At 37.8% G+C, this 11,920-nt stretch overlaps 1 protein-coding gene across 7 annotated transcripts; it reads right to left on the bottom strand.

Moving 5' to 3' along the window:
- Window positions 1–3,860: 3,860 nt before the first annotated feature.
- Window positions 3,861–11,463, bottom strand: LOC122065004 (branched-chain-amino-acid aminotransferase 2, chloroplastic-like). 7 transcript variants are annotated; one of them, XM_042628799.1, is made up of 9 exons: window positions 11,250–11,460; window positions 11,000–11,166; window positions 9,796–9,854; window positions 8,987–9,161; window positions 7,875–8,051; window positions 7,576–7,710; window positions 7,374–7,472; window positions 6,864–6,979; window positions 3,861–3,902 (listed from the first exon to the last, which is right to left on the bottom strand). In XM_042628799.1, exons 2-8 carry the CDS (start codon window positions 11,138–11,140, stop codon window positions 6,866–6,868), a joined length of 900 nt encoding a protein of 299 aa, XP_042484733.1. In that variant the 5' UTR covers window positions 11,141–11,166; window positions 11,250–11,460; the 3' UTR covers window positions 3,861–3,902; window positions 6,864–6,865. The 7 variants fall into 7 exon arrangements, 6 of the variants coding, with proteins under 6 accessions (XP_042484733.1, XP_042484732.1, XP_042484731.1 ...); XR_006135878.1 differs by lacking the exon at window positions 3,861–3,902 and having other exon boundaries at window positions 6,863–6,979; window positions 7,374–7,455; window positions 7,495–7,710; window positions 11,250–11,459; XM_042628798.1 differs by lacking the exon at window positions 3,861–3,902 and having other exon boundaries at window positions 6,863–6,979; window positions 11,000–11,163.
- Window positions 11,464–11,920: the final 457 nt, after the last annotated feature.

The following is an 11,920-nucleotide window of genomic DNA, read 5'->3' on the forward strand; positions in this document are numbered from 1 at the left end:
AAGTAATGACGAATATCAATGTGTTTGGCCCTTGAGTGTAAGATGGGGTTCTTACTCAAGTTAATGGCACTTATGTTGTCACACATGATTGGGCAAGCATCAAACTTGACTCCTAGGTCTTGGAGTGTTTGCTTAATCGAAAGGATCTGAGCACAGCATCTTCCATCTGCTACGTACTCAGCCTCGGTGGTGGAAAGAGCAACAGAATTTTGTTTCTTGTTGAACCAAGAAACGAGGCAAGAGCCAAGAAAATGACAGGTACCACTAGTACTTTTCCTGTCAATGTGGCATCCTACAAAATCAGCATCTGAGAAGCTGAGAAGATCAAGAGGTTGGTTTTTAGGGTACCATAACCCAACATCACACTTGCTTTTTAAATATTTAAAAATCTTTTTTACTGCAGTGAGGTGTGATTTCTTAGGATCGGCTTGAAAACGAGCACATGCACATACACTATACATGATGTTCGGTCTGCTAGCCATTAGATATAGAAGGCTTCCAATCATGCCTCTATATCTAGTAACATCATTAGATATGCCATCTTCATCCTTGGTCAGTTTCAAGGATGAGCTCATCGGAGTGTCTAAAGACTTTTGACTGTTGATGTCAAATTTCTTTAGAAGCTCCTAAGTGTATTTTACATTGATTTATAAAAATTCCATTTTCGGATTATTTTATTTGAAGTCCAAGGAAAAATTTTAATGCTCCCATCATACTCATGTCAAACTCATTGCTCATAATGCGACTGAACTCAGTACACATTCTCATTAGATGAGCCAAAGATGATGTCATCACTATAGATTTGAGCTATGAGTATGTCATCCTTTAAGTTCTTCACGAACAAGGTAGTGTCAATTCTTCCCCTTAAGAAGCCACTTTCTATTACGAAGGTGATTAATCTCTCATACCAAGCTCTAGGAGCTTGTTTGAGGCCATAAAGGGCTTTCTCAAGTTTAAATACGCGGTTTGGAAACTTTGGGTTTTTGAAACCAGGGGGTTGAGCTATATTTACTTCCTCTTGAATGTAACCATTCAAGAAAGCACTTTTTACATCCATTTGATATAATTTAAAGTTTTTATGGCATGTAAAAGCTACTAGCATTCTAATGGATTCTAATCTTGTTACAGGGGCATAGGTTTCATCATAGTCAATTCCTTCATGTTGGTTATATCCTTTAGCAACTAATCTAGTTTTATTTCTTACAATATTGCCATCTTCATCCAGCTTGTTCCGAAAGACCCACTTGGCACCGATGATGGTGTGGTGGTCAGGTTTTGGAATTAGTTCCCAAACCTCACTTCTTTCAAACTGGAGAAGCTCTTCTTGCATTACAACAATCCAGTCACTATCCTTAAGTGCTTCTTCTATGTTCTTGGGTTCAATTTTGGAGATAAATGCAGTGTGGTTGCATATCTCATAGGATTTGGACCTGGTTTGCATTCCTTGGTTCAAGTCTCCTATTATAGCATCTAAGGGATGGTTCCTATGGGGTATGATATCCCTAGGTACAGTTTCTACTTCTTGATTAGGAACATCCTTCTCTTTAGGTTCTTCAAGAGAGATAACATCTATTTTATTCTTTAAGACGTCAATATCATCATCATCATCAATAAGAGGTTCATGCATAGTAATAGGCAAAGATTCATCAAATCTAACATTCATGGATTCTTCAACCATTAGAGATCTTTTGTTAAAGACTCTATATGCTCTACTATTGAGGGAGTATCCCAAGAATATCCCTTCATCAAATTTTGCATCAAACTTTCCATGGCGGTCTTTAGTGTTTAGGATGAAACACTTGCAACCAAACACCCTAAAGTAATCTACCTTATGTAGTTTACCAAAGTATAGCTCATAGGGAGTTTTGAAAAGAAGGGGTCTAAGAATAATTCTATTGAGTACATAAGTAGTATTAATGGCTTCAGCCCATAGGGATTTGGGCAAGGAGTACTCACCGAGCATGGTCCTAGCCGTCTCTTGTAGTGACCTATTTTTTCTTTTAACAACCCCATTAGATTGAGGTGTCCTAGGAACGAAGAAGTTATGGTTAATGCCATGTTTGTTGCAATATACATCAAATTGATATATATTGTCAAACTCTCCTCTATGGTCACTCCTGATAGAGGTTACTTTATAGCCTTTCTGATTTTGTAATCTGTTACATAAGGTTACAAACTCATAAAAGGCATCATTTTTATTTCTAAGAAATATGGTCCAAGTAAATCTAGCAAAATCATCCACAATAACAAAAGTATATGATTTACCATTTAAGCTTGAAATATTGATGGGACCAAAAAAGTCAAGGTGAAGAAGTTCTAAAGGCCTTGAGGAAGAAACAATGTTCTTAGCCTAATGGGATACCTTAGTTTGTTTGCCCTTTTGACATGCATCACAAAAATGTTCTTTATTGAACTAAATCTTAGGAAGATTTCTAACAAGGTTCTTAGATGCAATTGTTTGGATTAACTCAACATTTACATGTCCAAGTCTTCTATGCCATAATGAGGACTCACTATGGTTAGAGACCAAGCAAGCATTCAAGGAGCTTGTTTCATCAATCATGCATACATATATGTTGTTCTTCCTAGATCCCTTTAATATTAGATCATTATTAGCATCTTTTACATAGCAATGAGATACATCAAAATCTAACTTATAACCTATTCCACACAATTGGCTTACACTAAGTAAGTTATAGTTCAGGTTTTTGACATGGTATACATTTGACATAGAAATACCGTTTATCTTAATCTTCCCAATACCAGGAATTTTCCCTATGCTGTTATCTCCAAATGATACCCATCCTCCGTCGTAATCCCGTAGGCTTGAGAATAAACTTCTGTTGGATGTCATGTGCTTGGAGCATCCACTGTCAATCACCCATTCGTCTTGAGCTTTATTCTTCAAGCAAATCTACAACAAAAGATCAGTTGTACATTGGTCCCCATAATCTCATGGGTCCATCATTGTTAGTGTCAAATGTCCCTATGGGGACCCAAGTGGTCTTGTATCTTTTAGGTCTTCGAGATGACCTTGGGTTTCTTTGAGATCTCTGAGATTCATATGATCTATAACACTCTTTTGAGATGTATATGAATTTTGAGGTTTGTATTTTTCATAAGGTCTATATGACTCTTGACGGTAGGCTCTTTGGGGTTGCCTATAGGATCTATCAATAGTGTATCCCCTTTGAGGTTGGGGTCTATATCTAGGTCGAGGATTCTCTTGTGGCTTATTTTTCCTTCTTTGAGGTGTGTAGTAGTAGGCATGGTTTACCTTGGTCCTAGATCTCTCATTTTGAGAGGTAGAGGGATTTCTCTTGCATTGTCTAGTTAAATGCCCTGTTCTTTTACAGAGACTACACTTGACGTAGGATGAGGATGCTTGATTACCTTCATTCATTCTTGGATTCTCCTTTTGTTTTTCTTTTTTCTTTGATGGGTTTTGTCTATAACCCAATCCTTCTCTATCATTAGGACTTTTCCTTTGAGATCCAAGAAAGTTATCAAGGTTCTTTTGACCTTAGGTAATGGTACAAAGAGTAGAGTTTAACTTTGTGTTTTCTTCCTCAAGTTTACGCACTTTGGAAGTCAAAGCATCCACTCTTTTATTAAGTGTGTCAACTTCCTTCTCTAGTTTATGTTTTTCTACTTCTGACTTAAGACACTATTCATATAGGTATTCGAACGCTTCTTGAAGTCCTTATTTAAAATCATTTTTTAGAGGTTCAGTTCGAGTTGGTTGGCTTACCTCTTGTTCTTCTTCTCCAAGAGCCATCAAGGCTAGGTTAGTGACTTCTTCTTCTGAGTCACTCTTTTCTTCATCACTTGAATCCCATGTGGCAGCGTATGCTTTCTTCTTTGTCTTGTGTGGACACTCTGTTCTAAAGTGACCCGGTTTCCTGCAATCAAAACATACAACATCTTTCTTGTCAGAAGATTCTTTTGTTTTGTTCTTATACTTACCTTTTTCACCATAAGATTTATCACCATAGGTTTTGCATTTATATGGCAGTCTTCCCTTCTTCTTGAGAAATTTATTGAATTTTCTTATGATGAGTGATATCTCCTTTTCCATGTCGAAGTCTTCCTCGTCATCATCATCATCACTTACCTCTTCAATGTTTTGAGAGGATTTCAATGCTATGGTTTTCCTCCTTCCTTCTGGAATTTGCTTATCAGCTTGCAATTCGACTTCATGGGTTTGTAGGGAACCCAACAAGTAGTCTAGGGAGATCTTTGTAAGATTCTTTGCTTCTTCAATTGAGGTTTTCTTAGGTCGGCATGAGGTTGGTAGAGACCTTAGTATTTTTCTCACTTTTCTAGCATTGGTGTAGGTCTTTCCTAGGCTCTTAAGACTATTTACAATATTTGTGAAACGAGTAAAAATTTCAGTGATAGTTTCATTTTCATACATAATAAATGTTTCATATTTGGAAACTAACTTATCTACTTTCCTTGCCTTCACTTCTTCCGTGCCTTCATGAGTAACCACGAGCATATCCCAAATTTGCTTAGCTGACTCACATTTTATCACTCGATCAAATTCTTCTTCGTTGAGAGCGCATTGGAGGAAAGTGATTGCTCTGAAGTTGTATTGGATGAGGTTCAATTCATCGGCCGTCCATTCACTCTCGTCCTTGGGTGCCGTTTTTCCTTCAACTTCTTTGGTGATTACATATGGTCCTTGTTCTATGGCCCTCCATAGGAATATGTTGTGACCGCACACAAAGTTCTTAAATCTGCACTTCCAGAAAGATAAATTTGTTCCGTTAAAGTAAGGGGGTCTTAAAGAGTTCATGCCCTTTGGTGGTCCTTGGGATGTGGCCATGGTCTTTGACTCACGTTAAGACTAAAATAGTCCTAAAACTTTTGAGCTCCCGCTCTGATACAATTGAAATAACCTAGAGGGGGGATGAATAGGTTATCCTAGTGAAATTTAAACCTCTTTGAATTATGGTTCCCAAAATGTGATTGCTGAATAAAAAATACGGAATAATAAAATACTCACAATCACATAACACTAAAGTTTATAGTGGTTCGACTCAACTCGAGTCTAGTCCACTCCCTACAAGTTCCACTTGTAAGGTATTCCACTAGCTCTCCCTTTCAGTACAGTAGGTAGGTTAGAAAACATTTATAGAATCTTGTTTAGGACAAGAGTATCCTTATAATCTCTTTCCAGGCAGAGAGGCACCTCTTACAATCCCGTTTCACGGTGGAGAGTCACCCAACTCTTTTTAAGATAAGAGGATCATTATACAATCCTAATTATAATCTAGGAAAATGTAAAAACAACAGAATTAATCAAGTGGAATAAATGGATCGAGTTTACCTCATGCGGTGCGTGCAAAAATGAATATGCAGGTATAACTTTGAATGCACCTTTTTGAAGCCTCCCCTAGGTGTGGGCTGATGAGAGAGACTTGGTTGAAGTCTTTTGAGTTCTTAGAGAACGTGTTTGACTTCAATAAAAACACCAATGATAATAGCAGTTGAAACTCACAAATGGCTTTGATATGATTGCTTAGAGCTCTCTTAATTGTTAATTATTAAAGTCATTAGTGGTTATATAGGTAGAGGCTAAGCTTAATTAGGGTAATGATATCACCCAATTTGGAAGGAGAATATTTTCTAACGGATAGAAAATTTCTCAACCGGCAGTTGCCTCTTCCTGGCCTAGCTGTGAGAAACTAGCCGTTAGACTCATAATATAGCCATTATATAGCCGTTGGAGTCTTTGGAGGGTCAACCAGCAGTTGCCGGTTGCTCTCTGTGAGCTGTTTAAATCACAGGCAAGTGATCCGAAATTGATTCGGCTAGCCAGTTCAATTTTTGAAAAAATCAGACAGTTTCTGTTCCCATCCAGCAGTTGCCGGTTGACTTCTGTTCGCAGAGTCTGATGGAAAAAACATCACAGAGGTGAAGCGGCAGTTGTCGGTTCCCATCCGGCAATTGCCGGTTTACCTCTGTTTTGTGTTTTGACTATCTGGCTGTCACACAAGGAGTTTAGAATGCCTTGGGATGATATGTTAAGGATTGCCATGATTAATATGCATGAGTGTGGTGCATGTGAAGTGTGTGAATTACATCCTAATCTAGGAGTATCCAACTCTTCAACTTGAGTTTTTCCACATCTTCAATGTCTTCAAATTGATTCTTCCACTTCTTCAATATCTTTTAGATATCTTTAGAATATCTTTGTGTTCTTCATCTTGAGTTTTTCTAACTCGTCAATCTCATTTGTATCTTGGGCTTCTTGAAGTGGTCCCTTACATGGTGCTTCCACAATGTGATCCTTTACATGACACTTAGAAAAATAGTTGTTAGAGCTATCACTTGTTTGTTATCATCAAAACCTTTATGGAGAGGGATATTCCCAACAATTTCCTCTCCTCTCTCTCATAAACAAAGACCCATTATCACATTCCTTAACCATCCACTTTTTTTTTCCCTCCTGTGATCGTAACTTCTTCCCTGTCTTCAATTGGGAATTCATAATTTGCAATTCTTTTTATCCTTTCCTGATTTGTTCTCTAAGCTTGTATGATACAGGACCAGAATTCCATTCGAATTCCCAGGGCCCTTTTAGATCCCATCAAATTCCAATATGGCATAAAGAAAAAATTTACAAATAAAGTGTTCCATCATAATGCATTGGGCAAGAACTGAACCCAGTCCAGTCTGGATTTGGTATGGGAATCTTCCACATACTGCTTAGATATTTAAAGTTTTAAAGAGAAATGAGGTCCTCACAGACATATGACAATTTTCTCATTATGCATGATAATTTCAGTCAAGGAACAGTCATACTAAGATATTGGAAGTTGAACTAAAATCACCAACTATTCAACTAGTAATACCTTCACACAAAAACATTACAAGAAGCGACCTCCTCCAGATGTTTCTTTGTCACGGAGTCTAGGAATAAAACATCAGAAAATCCGTTACTCTTTGCCCGAGTTTGCGCTTTCAGAACCTACACGATTGAAAGAGGCCCCAGGGGGAAGACAAGGCAATATAGACATTAGGATAACAGCACTTTGCAATGGAAAATGCACCTTAATGCAGAAAGCTTCAATGGAACTCTGGCCTGATGGAATACACAAGATAAAATCATAAAGAAAGAGTCCCAGAGAATCCCTTGCTTTTTAGATTTTGCTTTATTGAGGACAAAGAAAATTTGAAAACACTAACACAGGGCTGATTGATTAAAGGTAAGAAAAAAAATAGGACTAAGTTCACATGGAAAAAATTATACACTTATAAATGCAATTTAGGATAAAAAATATGACTAAGTAGCAATTAAAACTTCTACACGGTATGTCTAGATGTGAAGACAAGGATCTAGAGAATACAAAAGAGTTGCCTACCGGCGCATAGTTGGATATGGATTTCACACCTCCAGTTCCACCAGGGGTGGCACGATGATATTCATCTTCCACAAGCAAGTTGATGGGAGCCAAACCTTCCTATAAATGAAAGAATCAATATTTCCAACTAGAATTTTTATTTTTGATGAAAAATGTAATAAAATATGTAAATGGGGAAAAAAAAATAAAGGCAAAGACAAACTAATTTGAAATAATTGCCAACAGGTGAAGCATATATGACGAATGTGTATTCAGGAGCTGGTGCCAAACCCAGCATAGCTCCACTTCCCATAAGCAAAGGTCGAATATACAAAGACCCCTTCCCTGACGGTGGAACCTGTTTCCGAAAATGCTAAGCTAGTTAGAACCAGAAACAAGAATAAAAGTTCACATGGCAGTCATTGATGACAAAAGGCATTCCAGAAACAGAAAGTAACAGAAAACTTAAAAGGTTCATCTTTTTATTGCTTTTTCTTTTATCATTTTAAACAAGAAGACTACCCAACACTGGTTGGCAAGAGCCATTTGCTTCACTGCATCAACAAATTGCTCAATAGAGGGTGACGTCATGCACATTCTCTCGGCACCCATCTTCGTACGCATAGCATTCTGTTCCGGGTGAAACAGAAGCACACGACCATCTTCTTTCCGGTAAGCTTTTAGACCTTCAAACAGCCCCTGTTTAAATTTGAAGAAATAAAGCCACTATCAAATGTTGTAACTTTCAAGGGTTGAAGATAGTCACAATTAAGTGGGAAAGTAAATCATGTTTTATCACTCCACATTCTAAGGCTGTGTCTGGAAACCTACTCTCATTTTGGTTTTCCACAGCCTTAAAATCATCGTGGAAGTATTAAAAAAATATGAAAATCAGCTCAACTTGGGAATTAAAATGATTTAAAGCAAACATGGGCAGGAGTTATTGATTACTACTCTTTGATGGGAATCCCAACTGACATCCCTATATAAACTTACGCAAATGAGCCCCAAGTTCTTATCCAACTGTTCAATTCTCAGTAGAACCAACCCATGTCCCTTCAAAATCACTAACCTTCAGTGAAATCCTAAATTGAGTCACTCTTATAGTACAGCACATCTGCAGAGGAACCCAATAAAACTCCATGCAAAGTAACAGCATGAAGAAATGAATTTCATGCCATGTTATTTCCAAACAAAGCCCAAGTCTAATATTGCATAGAAACTTGTAGGAGGCTTAGAGTAGCCTCCACATGAAACTGGAGTACATTTAGCGAACCCAGGTGGCCAGGTGTTCCATTTTGTGCACAAATCCTGGCCTGAACTCCCACTTATTTGTTGATCCTTGCTTGTCCAGTCAAGAAACCTGATGGTGACCAGTAATCCATGCCTGGAAAATCCAATAGTCTCAATCCAGCAGCATATGAAACCTTTCTTGTGATATGACCTTCCCTGGAACATGCTACAAATGAATCTGGATATGTTTCCATATTAACTCAGTAGAGTCAAAATTCTGAATGTTCCTTCTATACAATCTGGAGAGCTGATTGAGAGGGGAAATTTTTTTCCCTCAAAAGGAGGAGCTTTTCTAGATTATAATAAATGTATTTTGAATTGGACAATCAAAAAGTACTAACCTGCACATGATTTAAGATTCCAGATGCTGGGCTCAACTCAATCCTACCAAAGCGACTGAGTTCACCAGGTGAGAACTTCTCATTATCTGAACATTTCATCATGTAAATATAATCGGTGGGCACAAGACCGTATCCGAGGTCATCCCAGCTCAAATCAGCATATTCATCATCTCCCCTAAAATATTTTTCACAAAAAAGTCATGTTTCAAAAATAAATTATTCATTGAAAAGCATAGTGGATAAAAGTACTACAATCAAATCCAATTCAGAGGATGATGAGCTTGAAAAGAAATCTGTAAGACTAGTGGAAACCATTCTAATTTACAGAATATGCAAAGTTTCGGAGTCAGATGGCAACAAATTGATACCAAAATAAACCACACAACAAGCTATTGAGCCTGCTGCTCAAGCCCCCAATTAGTGTATGCATATGGCCATTTAGATTTCGGGCTCACTTCTATATGCCACATAGAGGGAAGGGGAGAAAGAAGGTATTAATGATTCCTCCCGCGTAAGAAGTTCCATGTAATCTGAGGGAAACCAAAATCCCTATCAACAGAAAGAGGAGGAATTCAAGTTTGGTAAAAGGTGGAGAGCAAGTAAAATGCTGGTGCTGACCCCTTCATGCATGCTTTTGCATTTCAGAATATGAATGAAAAAACATGAGAGACATGCAAAGAACACATGAACCGTCAACATGCCATCTTAATCAATGTTTAGAACTTTTTTAAAAAAATAGAATCTAGTTGTAGAGGGTCAAAAAATTATAGCAGGAACACATGACATGATCTACATTTCCATATCGTCACCTGTAAGTAGCAGGGTCACCCACTGATTGCAAAGAAGCAGCCGCCTGAGATGTAAAGAACTGCAAGGATGCAAAAAGTAAATCAATTCCTGGTCATTCATCATCATATTTTTAATCTTTATTCGTTCTCAAAAGGCTGGCTGAAAGGTAATCAGCACCAAATCATCATGGTGGCAGTAATAATTGAAACATAATTTCAACCATTGGAGCTTGAAATCCTTTATTCCTCTTATCAGTAATTTACATTTGTGACCATTCACTAAATATTATTGTAAATTTTTTAAACAGACTCAAATCACTAAAACAGTAGTAAAATTTCAATAAAATAATTTCACGAAACCATCTTTTCCCCTCTCATCGTTGGACCTGGATCTAACAGTTGCCTGAAAGATTGGTTGCCTTGCTGGGAGTCTAAAACATGTTTAAACAGAGTTGATATAGAAGTTGATCCTACCACTCAGGACCAGCTCCATGAGAGGAGACCTGGAACAAGCCATCAAAAATCTTCCAGTTTATGGCCATTTTGAGGTTTGAATGGACTGTCAGGCTCGAAAACTTGTAGAAATGGTCAAAAGACTCAAAACCAGAGGAAAATTCGGCTAGCGTCCTCCATTTGTTTTGAAAGCAGAAAGCAGAGCCAAAAAGTTCAAGAATAGGACATGTTCTATCCCTTGTCCTGAACTGTAACATACATCATCAGAGAAGTTAAACAAACCCCATATCCTCACCCTTATCCCCACAAAATTGATGCTAGCGTTATTTCATTTATTTTTTTGCAGATCCAAGAACGTTAAGACTTCAGGCCCTGTTAAAACTCTGGGAGGCCTAATGTCGAAACCAATTTCCTAGTTCCATTTCAGATCTTTCTCTCCTCCAGAGCAGGAGACACTAACAATTCAGTATCTCTTAGCATCTCTTAGCATTTCTACTAACTAGATTTCCAAGGAAAACAACCAGCAACGAAAATGAGGAAATCACAAAGACAGAAAAGATAACGAGTGAGAGAGGATCAATGGTGAAGAACAGGAAAACATGCTCTTTCATTGTAATAAATTCCACAAGATTAACCACCAGGAACTGAAACTCCACCAAATCCATCACACTCCAGATTAAGAATACAAAATGATGAAGCGATGTAAGTAATAGTTCCTTTAAATTCAAATAAATTAATTAAAATCAAATAGATAGAAAAAATTAAGAACTAGTGAGGAAGTTGGCAGGCCCCTCGCTCGAAGATACAGTAGTGAAGAGCTTTTGGAGAAAACAAAATCAAACCTTGGAAAACGAGTGACCATATCTTGAAAAGAAAACCAAACCGCGAAGGTTGATATCCTCTGCAACATCATTGCTTCTCTTTCTCCTTAAAAACCTGCTGCAATTCCCACCAAAATTCCAAGAGTATCAGAAAGAAGATAGAGAAAAGTAAGAATCGAAATGACTACAGTTTATACAAACCTTGGAATCTCCAGCGAAAGTGGATGATCTCAAAATCAAAATGATCCCTCAAGCACAAAATGTGGTGGGAGTCTTTATTAATACACAGTTACAGTTACACTTTCTCTCTCTCTCTCTCTCTCTCTCTCTAATTACCCGCTTGGCAGAAACTACAAAACCTATCTGCCACAAAGCGAGGGAATCAACTAACCAACCTAAACATCTTGCTAACTCGTTGGAGGCTTGCACCACGCCTGGCTCGTTTGTGAAGTGACTAGTGACTAGTTTTTAGTGCTGACTCACTCTACCAAAAAGGGTGGATGGGGTAAAAAGTGACTGACGAGTGAGAGTGGGATAGGATGATTTGGCTAAGTTTCGATCCCGATTCTTCTGATTCCGAAACGTCGATTCACACGGCTTTCTAGGGTTCGGACCAATTCTAACTAATTCGAAATTAGAATCAGATCGGATCGGATCCGATGATGTATCACTATCATACCTGTCAACTATAAATTATTAATAGAAAGAGAGAGAGAGATAAGTGATTTTTTTTTTAAATGTTTGGAGAGGGATCTTACTTTATAAAAATAATATCAAACAAAAAGTCTGCATCCTTTGCAACGTATGATAAGATGCGGATATACGCTTCAAGGGGCTCTCAAGTCTCAACCATTTAATACTCACTGCACCAT

The sequence above is a fragment of the Macadamia integrifolia genome, unplaced genomic scaffold, assembly GCF_013358625.1.
Source record: "Macadamia integrifolia cultivar HAES 741 unplaced genomic scaffold, SCU_Mint_v3 scaffold1851, whole genome shotgun sequence".
Taxonomy (NCBI): Eukaryota; Viridiplantae; Streptophyta; class Magnoliopsida; order Proteales; family Proteaceae; genus Macadamia; species Macadamia integrifolia.